This window comes from Nomascus leucogenys, chromosome X (genome assembly GCF_006542625.1).
Source record: "Nomascus leucogenys isolate Asia chromosome X, Asia_NLE_v1, whole genome shotgun sequence".
Classification (NCBI taxonomy): domain Eukaryota; kingdom Metazoa; phylum Chordata; class Mammalia; order Primates; family Hylobatidae; genus Nomascus; species Nomascus leucogenys.
Genome location: NC_044406.1, coordinates 137,805,371 through 137,818,766, shown reverse-complemented (window position 1 = coordinate 137,818,766; position 13,396 = coordinate 137,805,371). Strand labels below are relative to the sequence as shown.

Sequence of the window (13,396 nt, the reverse complement as noted above, 5' to 3'; positions counted from 1 at the left end):
AGCCACGAATAAGGCCATCACCAGAAGCCAACCCCGCCAGTCCTTGATCTAGGACTTCCAGACTTCAAAACTGTGAAAAAAAATAAATTTCTGTTGTTTTAGCTACTCAGTCAATGGCATTTTGTTATGGCAGCCTGAGCTGACTAAGACATAACCTCAGGTAATACAATTTTTTTTCTTTCCTCCTAGAAAAAAAAAAAAAGTAATTTTGACATATAAAGTCCGTAGTTCATTTTGAGTTACATTTCTGTATGGTGCAAGATATGTGCAATGGCTAGTATTATGTGTCAACTTGTCTAGGCTATACTGCTCAGTTGTGTGGTCAAACAGTAGTCTAGATATTGCTGTGAAGGTGTTTTGTAGATGTGATCAGCATTTACAATCAGTTGACTTTAAGGAAAGCAGTTTAACTTCCATAATGTGGATGGGTCTCATCCAATTAGTTGAAGGTGTTAAGAGAAAAGACCAAGGTTTCCTGGAAAAGGAATTCTACCACAAGACTAACATAAAAATGCAGTGTGAGTTTCTAGCCTGCTGGCCTGCCTTCACTGTCCTGGAGGAGGCATGGAGAGACCAGGTGGACTGGAGTAGACTATTGAGAGACGCTGGTCTGGTAAAGATGTCTGGGAAACCACGAGCCTCCAGCCCATTGTTCAACAACCACCCACCAACACCAAAGAGGCAAGAACGTGGAAAGCATCCTCTCAACCCTGGCCCAGAAGCCCTATCAAAGTGAACAGCCCACCCAAGCTCTGACTCCTACCCTGTCCTCCCCTGGCACAACCCCCACCCCAGCCTGTACCATTTCTCTATGAAGCCCCTGTTCTCACCCCTCCTCCATCCTCTTCCCCAAACCAGTGCCCTTCTTTGATCTCCCTGTTGTCCTTCCAGGTTCCCAAGACAACCCAGAAGGGAAAAAGGACCCGTCAAGGAAGTTCCAGGAACAAAAGGCTCTCCCTAAAAGACCACCGCTTCAAAAAAACCCGAGGAATGGAGTGGGCCAACACTATCCAGCCACTCTGACCAGCCGAAGGAGGAACTCAATCAAAATGAGCCACAGTAGGACCACAAGGGCAAGGAGACCAGCAGCTTCTCCAGCGTCTCTTTGGGCAGCCAGTAATTCCCGGGCAAGGCCAGAAACCTCAAGGCTATCTGAAAAGTCTCCAGAGGTCTAACCCCAGATAAGTAGCCAACTGGGTATAGAGTACATTTTACACCCCAAAGGGTATGCCCCATGGTGATGAAAATAAAGTGAACATGTTGCAAAATGATGTGTGTGTCTGTGTGTCTCAAATGGTAGGGGTAGGGAGTAAGGGGGAAGAGGTGGGAGTGTGGGACAGGACGGGGGATCCTCTACAATTTCTCTAATTCAACTTGCTCTTCGTTCTTTGGTTTCCTGGGGTGAAAGTTTTGGTTATTGATTTTAGATTTCATTTTCTAATATAAACATTTAAAATATGCTGTACATTTCCCTCAAGGACACACTTTAGCTGAATCCCATTTTTGTATGTATATTTTTATTTTCATTCAACTTAATGTATTTTTAAAATTCTCCTGAGACTCCCTCTTTGACCCATAGGTTATTTAGGAGCATATTTTAAAATTTCCAATATTTGGGCATTTTTCAGATATCTTGGTGTTTGGGTTTGAGTTTAATTGTATTGTGGTCTAAGAAGAGGCTTTCTATTATTTCTATTCTTTTCAATTTATAAGGTTTGTTTGATGGCCCAGAATACCATCTATCTTGGGAGATACTTCATGCACACTTGAGAGGATTGTTTATTCTGCTATTGTTGAATGCGGTGCTTTTCTTATTCTTTTATTTAGTCAGAGTAGTTAATGGTGCTTTTCAGGTCATCTATATCATTCCTGGTTTTCTGCTTACTTTTTCTCCTAAGTACTGAGAAACAAATCAAAGAGTTTTGAGAAATGTTTAGTCCCATGAAACCACAACCACAGTGAAGGTGAAAAATATATTCATCATCCCCAAAAGTTTCTTCCTGTCTTCTTGCTGTCAAACCATCTCTTCAGTAGAAGTGATCCAAGGTGAGCAGAAGTGAGCATCCACCCACCAAAGAGCATTTTCCCTGTTAACAAAGGCAGGTAGGCACAGAGAGCAGCAGTTGCTTTCACACACAGGCAGCATCCAGGAAGAAAACCAGATCAGTTGTGTCACAGAAGGAGAGCTTTCTGGCCTGGACACAGGCTGTCGCTCCTTTTCTTGCACACTGCCAGTCCCCAAGTCTGGCTCTGCCTTCCTGGCCTCCCTGGCTCTGATGGGCGATTCACACCACCTCACCATATCCCCCCACTCCCTGCAGACCTAATTAAGGGCCTTGGCACTTTCTTTTGTTGACTTGGTGTTTCCTCAGCATATATTCAATAAAAGTTTTCTGTAGGAATGAATAAATGCGTGAAATGAATGAAAGTACCAGGTATGGGAATTCTTTGGTTCAAATTATGGAGTCTGCCCCTCCTGGGCCTCCTGCCTACATGAAGAAACCCACAGTTCCTTCACCTGTGCTCACTTGAGTTCAGAAATCCTGTGGAAACTACCACGGAGAGGGTCACGGCAGAAGCCTTCTCCCCAGGCCCAAACACTGTCACGGAGGTGAGGATGCTCCCAACAGGATGCTTCCTGTATTGGACCCCACACGTCCCCATCAGTTTAACAAGGAAAGCTGCCACCTCCACTGCCTTGCCATACAACCTGCTCACATACACACCTTGGTCCAGCCCCAGCCCACTACCCCAGACACTGTCAGCTGGCCACATAAGCCAGCGATCACTGCCCTAGGACAACTGTCCCCTTCTGTGCCAAGGGTTCAGAAGCCACAGAAGGCTATCTGAGACACAGTCGCCACCTGGAACATTTTCAGGGCACGTCCACAGCCAATCCCTCATCTGCAGAGTCTGAGCTGACTAGTCCCAGGGCACTCTTCCTCCCATTTCTCCTCCGTGCAGCCCCACTGCCCCTTTCAACTGCTCATCAGCATTCTGGGCCTGTCTCGGCAGTTGATCATCAGTCAGCAACCCACTCACATAGCCCAGCCTCTATGGAGGGTCCCCAGGGGATAAAATACCAGCCCCCAGCAGGCATGAAGACAGCTCCCACATCTGGGAGGCCGGTGAAGGTGCAAAGGACCACTGGAGTGTTCAGGCGAGGTAGCTGGCCCAGAATGACGCAGGGAGTCAGCCAAGCTCTTCCTGAGAGAGGGAAGGGGATTCTGAGGGCGGGAAGGTTGACCAGCACAGCCCTGGTGCATTCAGCCAACAGGCCTGCCCACTCAGATCACAGGGCCCCCTCCAGCTGGTGATGATGTTGCCGGGATTTCCCAAGCCTATTCCTATTCATTGTCCTGTCCTCCCTCCTCCCTTCCCCCTTCTCTCCCTCAGGCCCCTGACCCCACCGGCCTGAAGTCTGGATTTAGAGCTCGGAGTTCCAGCCTGCCTGGGGCTCGGTGGACTTGGTTTTGCATGTGGTCTCTCTCATGGACGCTAGCAACGGCTCTCCCCTGGATCCTCCCTCACGGGCTGAGGGTCTCCTGTCTGCTCTCATTACCTGGCTTCTCTTCAGTCTGACCAAATCCTTCTCAAAGCAGAGAAGAAATGTCTTGTCCACATTTCAGAATTTTAAATCAATTGTGATTTTTATGAGAATTTGAATTGGTATAGCATTTTCATAATAACATTTTAGAAATATTTTAAATGTTAAACTATTTTCACCCTTTCACTTTAACCCAATGTCCATGTTAATATATCCTTCTTATAAGAAAACCATGTTTGCCTAAAAATTCATATTCAGAGATGTTGATTTTATTGTATTTATCAAATAGCAAATGAGAAACAACTTATATGTCCATTAGGAAGAAAGAGTTTAATTAATTGTGGTGCATGCCTGCTTTAGAATTATAGAAAGTGGTTTCAAAAGTGAGAGAGATCTACCTGTCTTATCTATCTATCTATCTATCATCTATCTATCTATCTATCTATCATCTATCTATCTATCTATCATCTATCTATCTACTGTTGTGGAAAGATCCTACATCCAGTTTATAAAGTGATAAAAGAATATCAATATGTATATCATTGTTCTTGTATATTAAGTAAAAACAATATATTGTTATAGTTTATCTGTCAGTGAAAAGCCTAGAGTCAGCAGTAAAATAATATACAGCACTGTTAATTGTGGTGACCTCTGAGGGGGTGGTGGGGGTGGTGGGCGTTGTTAAATGTGGTGGAGATTTGTAAAGGAGAAAATTGTGAATTATCTGCATTTCTATAATTTTTGCAATAAGAATATATACAATACTACATTTTAAATAAAAAATATTTAAACCTGACAAACAGAGATACTAGCCATGTCAGTTTAAGTAATTGCTAGCCGGCTGGACGGGGTGGCTCACGCTTGTAATCCCAGCACTTTGGGAGGCCGAGGCGGGCAGATCACGAGGTCAGGAGATCGAGACCACGGTGAAACCCCGTCTCTACTAAAAATACAAAAAATTAGCCGGGTGTGGTGGCAGGCACCTGTAGTCCCAGCTACTCGGAGAGGCTGAGGCAGGAGAATGGTGTGAACCCAGGAGGCGGAGCTTGCAGTGAGCCGAGATTGAGCCACTGCACTCCAGCCTGGGGTGAAAAAGCGAGACTCCGTCTCAAAAAAAAAAAAAAAAAAAGTAATTGCTAGCCTTTGCAACAGAATAACCATGAATGGCTTGCCACAACACAAGTTTATTTTATGTGCAAATAAGTTCTGATGCAGTTTGCCAGGGGCTCTCCACTCTCACATGACCCAGGAATCCAAGCTGCTTCCACCTTGTGATTCCATCATCTCAAGATGAAGCTGTCATGTTTGCTAGTGAAAGCAGAGAGAAAGCGTGGAAATGGCACACTGGCTCCCACATGCCTGGATGTGACAAACAATGCTTCTGCTCCTATATTGGTATAAAGGAAATATCACGTGACCCATCCTAACTGCAAGGACTTTACTGTTCCCGTGTGTCCAGGAAGGAGACAAAGACAAAATGTGTGTGACTACTATACCCTCCCCCATAAACCGTTACATAGTAGGTGCTCAACGAAAACGACTGTGATTATCTGCTATTACACTACCCTTCTCATTTCTAGGAGGAGTTTCTGAGAAGGCCAAATTTACCGTGACATTCTCCAGCTTTTTCCAGTGTCAAATATGTGACTGATGTTTTCAAATATACGATCCCAACTAACTGCCCAAGAATCTTGAAAGTCGCAGCAGGAAGCCTTCCCTTTGCAATACCCTTTAATCCTTAGTAGGCTGAGCATTTTTCCTCCATTTGATTCCCGGTCAAAATGTTAACCTGTGAATTTCCGCTACCCTCCACAAGCCTGAACACCTATCGGGTGCCTGTAGGCACAATAAAGGCCAGTATTTTCCCATGGAGCAGGTAAACAGACAAGAAACAGAAGGCTGCTTAATTATTCATCTTTCATTAGAGTTGACATGTTTTCAAGGAATCGTTTTTAAACTCCTGGAGGACTCCAGAAATTTAGGAATTCAGCCTCAGTAAGTAGATGTTCGTTCCACTGGGATTTCCCAAGGTTTTTCTCATCTAATACTCATGAGGGATGGTTTGCTCTTTGACCATTTATCTGTGCATGTATTCAGAGGCGAATTCCAAAAGGACGCCCTGTGAAAGTCCGATTTCAAGTATCAAGGTGGTTCCAAATCCCTCTAACTTCAGGGTGACATCACACAAGAACCCTTAGATAATATGGCGAAACAGACTACTCAGCCCTTTCAGAAAACAATTAGAGAGTGTGTTGAAGACAACCAGAGTGGTAACCAGGTGTCTAAACGTCACTGTCCCCATGTGAATTTTTATATCAAAAGGATTGTTGATATCATATGGCTTCCTGGGTGAGAGATGGGACAGCCAGAGGACTTCCACAGGGAAAAGGAATGCTCCCTGTCAGGAGGTGAGCAGGGGATTCTGGGCTGTTCTGTGGGGACCAGTGAGGAGCTGATCAGCAGGCCAGGTAGGTTCCGGAGTCAGACAGGACACATGGAAGTGACCCGGGGAAATGTGCTGTAATTCTGAAAGTGCTGGGGCTGGACGGAAATGAACACATCTTGCCAGTGTCAGCTCTCAGGGAACCCAGCGCACACCAGCCCCAAATGGTGTTTGAGTCTCATTGTCACGTTCTCCAGGCCTGCTTCATTATGCTGGCCTCAAGGTCCTCCTTGTCACCTGAGAGACATGGCGCAGTGCTGAGAAGAAAGATGAAGTACCTGTCAGGAGGTCAGCCTCGGGCTGGGAGAAGTGGGAACAGCACGGGCTCTAAAGGAATTCAGAACAGGGGTCGGGTTCTGCCCTGTTCCTCACTAGCCACGTGATCCTGGGAAATACCATTTTTATATCCCAATTCACACACCCTGTGAGCCTTGGATTCTTCATCTGTAAGCAGATGTGATAAGGCCTGTCTAGTAGGACAGTTGGAGTGTATGCAACGCAGGTGAAGCACCTGGCTCTGGGCCTGGTATAAATTAGAAGTTTAACAAATGGCGGATGGCTGTTATTTCCAATATTTTTTAACCCGAGGCCCTAACACTCTGAGATTTTGTTGTTGCTGTCGTTGTTCTCCAGGACTTACCAGAGAATATACAGCTCAATAGGACATGGAATAATTCGCCCAAGAAGGAAGCTTCTTCCATAAAATTCAGTGAAGTATTTCCTCTCAGAGAATGCACCTCAACATTTGGGTGTGCAGGAGTTTTGCCCAGCCAGGTGCAGCTCAAAGCTCCCACAATCTGTGTCAAAGACCAACTGCTTCTCTCTCCCAGCTGCTTTCCCACCTAAGCCACTATTTTCATCCATTTTGTTACCATCCAAAATCTAGCCCGTGGTTACAATTGGTCAAATTGCACTTGAGATAACCTAGTTAGAATGCCTTTTTAATGGAGTCAGCTCTGGCTCTCCCTGCCTGGCAGAAAAGCACCTGGCCAGTGGCTTCTGGGCCACCCTTCGCGGGAAATTCAGGCTTATCGGTCAGGAAACCCTTGCAGATGATGGGTGTCCATCACCTAGATCTTGGGCTGTGTTCAACAGCAGTGGGACAAAAGCAGAGGACACCTTCCATTCTCTACCTCTGCCTGAGGTAGAGATTCCTCTCTGTTCATCCCCCATTCGAAAGAAACTGCTCAGAGTTGCTTTCCATTCCAGGCTTTTCTCTGACACTCTGTGAATCTGGCTCTGGACCCACCCAGCTTCATTAGAGTCAGCTCCTTCAGAAGGAACTGAAGTTTCCCAAAGCCCAAAATGCCCCAGCTCAGGGCACTGACACTCCACAACTCTCACCTGGAGTCCCACACCCTCACCCCTCTCTTGCATTTCCTCTACATCTTACAGGACTTCTCACCACCTTAACTATATGACTGCAGATCCTAGGCTCTACAACCCTATGGGTGGGCGTGAGTCTGGTTTACCTTAGCATCCCCACTACTAAACCAGGGCCTTCCACAGAGCAGATGCTGAGTGAATGGAAAAGAAACGAGCCAGCAAAGAGGAAGAATTATTTATTCAGATTTTATTTCACTTGCATTCTCAAAGAAGTCAAGGAAATCCAGGTTTGCATATTTGTTTAATTTTACAGAATAGATTGAGGTACAAGGCAACAATTAACTATCTTTTGATTTCTTGAGTTATCTCACGTATGTTATTGCAAATTCACTCACAATTTTAAGGAAATACTTTTTCCACTGCTATTATTATGTCACAATTCACAAAATGGAATGGATTTCCCAATCTGAATAAAAGACAAGACTCTCACTCCTAAACTGTATAAACAGCACTATGTGTGACTACTGTCATTCATAAACCTGGATGCTGAAGCTCATTCAACCATCCGTTAAAAGGAACATTTGAACAATTCCAACAGGAAACAAAGGTCAATCTCAAAGTCATCCAATAGAACAGAAACCCACTACTAAGAATGCTGACTGCTCGCTTCAAAGAGTGAAGAATGGGCCTCACGTCACACGAGGCAGTGGAAGCTAATGGATGGGGCCCTGGAAGGTGTACTGGCCCAGACCCCCTCCCACTGGCCCCCGCTGCAACTCGTGCTCAGACTCACTCTTCCCCCTCTCTCAAAGCCCATTCATGCAGGAGTGGGTAGGAAATGTGAGGTCCTCCACTGATCTTTAGCATATGGTGCAGGACTTTCACATAGCTGGTTTCAACGAGGGCCCTTGGACCCCACAGGAACTCGTAGCATGCAGGATCACTGCCGGGCACCTGCCGGTACTCCAGGTAGTTTTCCTGCACCAAATCTTGGGTGAGCAGCTTCTTGGGATCCTCCAAGATACTGTCTTCCCTCCCGTCAAACACCTCTAACACACGCAGCTCCTCCCAGATTTTCTCCTCAGGGGCACAGTCGCCCTCTACTGCAATTATGGCCAGGACGATTATCAAGAGGCCTGTCTTGGGCATGGTCTGATTGTCACCCATCAGGCCATCATAGGAGAGGCCCAGGCAGGTGACAAAGATGTACAAATGGCCGATGGGGTCCACTTCCATCAGCTCGATGCCAAAGACCAGCTGCAAGGAATCGGAAGCTTTGCTGAAGATCACAGGAAAGAAGCGCTGCCAATTTCCGACGACACTCCCCAGCATTTCTGCCTTTGTGACCGGCTCCCTGGCTCGATACTTGAGGAGCAGAAAATGAACCAACTCAGCCACCTTCCTACAGAGTGCTGCTTGGAAGCCGGACTCCAGGTCGGGGAAGGTGCTCGGCCCCTCCTCTTCTTGGTTGCTGGAGTCCTCATTGGATTGGCTCCCGAGAGTGTAGTTGATGGTAGTGGGGAGGCTGGAGGCTCCCTGAGGACTCTGGGGAGGATCTGGTGACTCGGCAGCAGGCACCTCCCCCAGGGTGACTTCAACTAGAGTAGAAGAGGTGGAGGCAGCGTCTTGCTCCTCAGTAGCAGGAGGCTGCGCACCCGCCAGGCCCAGGGCCTCTCCTCGGGCCTCAAGGCCTTCTTCAGGACTGCAGTGCTGACTCCTCTGCTCAAGAGGCATGATGACTCTGGTCAGGGCAGCAGGTGGGAGTGTGGGCAGGAGCTGGGCAATGGAGACCCACAGGCCTGGGGAGAGAGGGAGTGTGTGAGAGACCTCAGCTGAGAACTGAACTGAACCTTGGAGGCTCTAACAAAGGCTTACTTACAGATCTTCTCCTTCAGTGCTCCTCCGGGGGCCTCTGGTCCTCCATGTCAGCCTGTCCCCTCAGAACCTGAAGGAGGAAGTGAGAGGACACCTCAGGGTACAGCCGGCCAGCGCATGCTGGGGCTGCAGGACTGAAAGCATTGAGGGTGAGGCCAGGCACTCTGGAGTCCATGTGTTCTGGGACAGGTGGGGCCCTTGGTTTGAATCCAAGGCAAACCTTCACCGTTGGCACTATCTGAGCCCCCTCTACTCTGTGACCTGAGGACACTGCCTCAGACCAAGTCCTCACTGCCTTGTTCCTGGAGCTCCTGATTCCTGGGAGAGGAATCCACGGGCCCCCAGTGTGCAGACAGCAAACGCAGCCACGGATTCCCAGAACTGTCAGGAGGGTTGGCCAGACTCTGTGAGGTCCCCACTCTGCTGGGGTAGAGGGTCCTCTCTGTGCTCACTCAGGGCCCTCACCTTTCTCCTTATAGGGCCTAATCCCTCCCTTCTGCTGGCCTGAGAATTTCTCATGTCAAGAACTCACATACCTGATATGGTACAGAAAAACATGAGGGGACCCACATCTGGCCATACATTCCCAGGTCCTCCCGGGAAGGACAATGAGAGATGTCCAAATTTATTGAAGTCCATGTGCCCTGGGTGAGGAGACTGCTTGGTCCTCACCTCCACTCCTAGCAGGGTCTGAGAGCCTCCCTCTACTGCCCTGAGTGCAGCCCCCTCAGACCAAGGCCTCCCCTTCCCTGACATCAATGATCCTGGGATAATGGAGGGACCTCAGCTGACAGCCCTGCCCAGGCTCTCTGAGGTAACAGCAGGAGCAGGGTAGATTTTTATGGGGCCCCCAGTCCGCATTCTGTCCCGGGGTACCCTCAATCCTCCCTCAGGCTCCTCACCGGGATGCTTGGCAGATCCTAGGACCACTGCATCTGTCCACCAGATGAGGGCCCCTTGGGGGTACGCCTTGGGCCCTGCAGATCCTGGGATTCCTCCCTCTGCTGACCTGAAGTCCCACTCTTCAGACCACAGCCCTCAACTCTCTTGTCACCCTGAAGGCGCAATGAGCACAGAGCACATTGGCCACTGTGCCCAGCATCCCCCAGCCCAAGGTTGCCACTGATTTGGACTCCAAGGTCCCCTCAGTCCTCCCTCTTCTTCCTCCCCATGACTCCTCACAGGGCTGGGCCCCAACCCCCTGCTGAAGTGGGTCTGCATCCCTAGGATTCCCGTAGCTGAATGAAAAGGTGCCTCAGTTTGAGACAGGGGTACAGTGGGCCCCCTGTTGTGGCATGCTGGGTCCCCTCAGGACTCCATTGTCTTCCAGGAGGGCCTGGGCCCTTTCACTGCTTCCCAAAGGCCATACTCGCGATACCGAACCCCTTCCCTCCCTTAGCCGTAGACGTGAACCTCAGGACTCACGTGCCCGGCCGCCATTCCCGGAGCTTCTGTGACTTGATACCAGGGACAAAGCCCGGATTCTGCCAGGATGGCGGTGGGGGTGGGGATGGGAATGGGGAATGGGGGATGGGGGATGGGCGATGGGGGATGGGGTTGGTGCTGGGGGATGGGAATGGTGGTGAGGGTGGTGGTTAGGTTGCCCTCAGTCCCCTCTCGGGGTCCTGACCTTGATTCCTGGCACAGCGTGGGCCCTGACCTCTTCTAACCAGCCCTGCCCTGGCCACATTAAGCTCTGTCCCCAGAGTTCCCTGTGGCTAAAGTGGCAGGGGTTGGCGGGGTGAGGTGGTGGCGACCCAGCCTGGAAGTCCTCCCCTGTGGGGTGGTCCAGGCCTGGCAGCAGAGGCAGCACTGGATTATTTGAGGCCCTCTGTCTGAGGTGAGGCCCGCCTCAGTCCTCCCTCAGCGTCTTACCTTGCCTCCTCACCGAGCCTGGGCCTGCTTCCCTCCGCCGACATCAGGCCGTTGCTCAGGGCGAGGATCTCGCGGTCTTCTGAAGCCCAGTGCGCAAGTCAGTGGCGTCACATCCTGGCAACGGTACTTCCCTGAGTTCCGGGCAGGCATGGAACTGGATTCTTCCTGGATGGGGATCTGGATGCGGGTGGAGGTAAGCATGAAGATGGTGATGGGGCAACGGGTAAGGATTGGGACGTGGATCCTGAGGCTGTAGATCCTGGTGGGGTCGGGGGAGTTGGGGGTGGGAGGGGCCTTCGGTCATGCCTCGGGTCCTGAAGTTGATGCCTGGCTGAGCCTGGACCGCCATCCTCTGCAGATTGTTTCTACTCCCCTCGGACCAAGTCTCTGACTCTGAGTCCCCCTGAAGTGGCATTGGGGGAAGGGGTGTGGTCTGGGTGACATCATTGCCTGCGTTTACCAGGGCTGACAAGAGGGGCTGAGCTGGATTCTGTGGTCCCTCTATGGTGGGGGGTGGGGGGTGGTGTGGACCCTCAGTCCTCACTCAGGAGGGTCCTCTTCCTCCCCTCCGGCTGTTGGATGAAGTGATGGGCAGGAGATGCTCAGTTTCTGTCACCTGTGAGCATTTGCACAGCTGCACCCCTTGTAGAGAATGCCTGCGGGTCCCAGGCCAGGTGTTCCCTGCGCGGCGGCAGCTCCCCTGGTTGTAGTAATCTCTGGGAGAAGACGCACACCTTCCCACCGGGGCTTCTCCCCAGCCAGAGCTACACTTGGCAAACCTTTGGTCCTAAATGATTTATTCTCTGAATCGAAGAAACAGGGTTTACATTATCTTCCAAGTATATGTGTAGGTAGCTATATATATATATATATATATATATATATATATATATATATTTCTATGAACTAACACCTACCCTTAGTATGCATGAGTCACTCTGATATCCTATTCTACTCCTATTTCAGTCTTTGTGTTCTGTTGAAAGAATTTTTTTTTAAATGTAATTCCTCTGCCACTATGTTGGTTCCAGGTTGTTATTAGCAGAACTCTGGAGTCATACTGCCTTAACCAACCAAATTTTCCTGGTGTCCTGCTATTACCTAGGGCTCTTGGCATCGTGTTTTCAGGGGCTGCCTCAGATTGTGCAATGAAGTGAAGTGGAAACTTTAAAACTTTTATTCTACCCATTCTGTCATCTACCGTGTAGGCAGGCTACAAACCTCCCCAACATCCCTGCTGCTAACCCCCTCCAACCCACACTGCAAGTGCCAAACACAAGTACCAGCTCAACACAGTCTTCAGTCTCACAATGGGCTTTCTCTGTTTTGTTACGTAGATTTTGTTGCTGATATTGGTTTTTTACTTACTGTTTCCATTCTGTAATTTTCCAGGTTTGATTTGGGAAGCAGAGCACAGCAGCCCAAATTTGTTGTAATGTCGGCGGCTACAGGTAAGGCACTAAATTGTAAATAATTTAAGCCGAGTTTACATTTTTACACTGTTGTGTTCCCCATGAATGAATGTTATACTCCTCTATGGATTTCAAGCTTTTTTTACCTGAATATGTCAGTACACTTCGAGAGTTGTCTCTATAAAGACCTTATACATTTTTATTAGACTTCTTTTCAGGCAATTCTTGAATTTTGTTGTTATTGCAAATGGCATATTGTCTATTAATTGTTGTAGTTAGTTATTGCTTTCGTGAGGTGAAGATTTTGATTTTGCTCTGGTAATCGGTTGCACACCTCGTTCTGAAGGCCAATGCACTTGGATATTCCACATGCCTTTTCCTTTGAATTTTCAAAATCGATAATGGTATTATCACTAAACATTACATGTTCTTCCAACATTCATACCACTTACTCATTTTGGTACTTACAGCTCTTTGTGTCTCAATCCTGATTTCAAACGTAGCGGTAATAGCCTACATCTACTTCTCGTTCCTTACGTTTCACATTTAAGTATGTTTGCTGTTGATTTTAGGAAATGCAATTTCTCTTTGAATATAGGTTAAATACTTTTTTTTTTTACCATGAACTCATATTAAATTTCTTTTAAAAGCTTTTTCTGTACCTGTTGACACAATCAAATTTTTTACTCCTCCATTTTGTATGTAAGGAATTACAATGAAACCGTTTTTTTTTTTTTTCCTAATGTTAAACCGTATGTTATTTCCTTGGGCAGAGCCTGTTTATTCATTTAATATGCTAGTAATTTACATAGGGTATTTACTGCTATGTAAGGGAGCTTACTTAATGTGTGTTTTTTTTTCCATCAAGGGTAGGATATGGTCCTCATCTGGTTTTTGAATCCAGGAGGGCTAGTCTGG

The 13,396-nt window shown here is 48.1% G+C and overlaps 2 protein-coding genes across 5 annotated transcripts; one reads left to right on the top strand and one right to left on the bottom strand.

Annotated features, from left to right (window-relative positions):
• Positions 1–271: 271 nt before the first annotated feature.
• Positions 272–1,263, top strand: LOC115830410 (chondrosarcoma-associated gene 2/3 protein-like). Of its 2 annotated transcripts, none has more exons than XM_030807298.1 (2): positions 272–681; positions 892–1,263. In XM_030807298.1, exons 1-2 carry the CDS (start codon positions 419–421, stop codon positions 959–961), a joined length of 333 nt encoding a protein of 110 aa, XP_030663158.1. In that variant the 5' UTR covers positions 272–418; the 3' UTR covers positions 962–1,263. The 2 variants fall into 2 exon arrangements, with proteins under 2 accessions (XP_030663158.1, XP_030663157.1); XM_030807297.1 differs by having other exon boundaries at positions 272–732.
• Positions 1,264–7,537: 6,274 nt separating this feature from the next.
• On the bottom strand, positions 7,538–11,148 carry MAGEA3 (MAGE family member A3). 3 transcript variants are annotated; one of them, XM_003271858.4, is made up of 3 exons: positions 11,067–11,148; positions 9,196–9,261; positions 7,538–9,115 (listed from the first exon to the last, which is right to left on the bottom strand). In XM_003271858.4, exon 3 carries the CDS (start codon positions 9,048–9,050, stop codon positions 8,106–8,108), a length of 945 nt encoding a protein of 314 aa, XP_003271906.2. In that variant the 5' UTR covers positions 9,051–9,115; positions 9,196–9,261; positions 11,067–11,148; the 3' UTR covers positions 7,538–8,105. The 3 variants fall into 3 exon arrangements, with proteins under 3 accessions (XP_003271906.2, XP_003271907.2, XP_003271909.2); XM_003271859.4 differs by having other exon boundaries at positions 9,196–9,325; positions 11,067–11,147; XM_003271861.4 differs by lacking the exon at positions 9,196–9,261 and having other exon boundaries at positions 11,067–11,079.
• Positions 11,149–13,396: the final 2,248 nt, after the last annotated feature.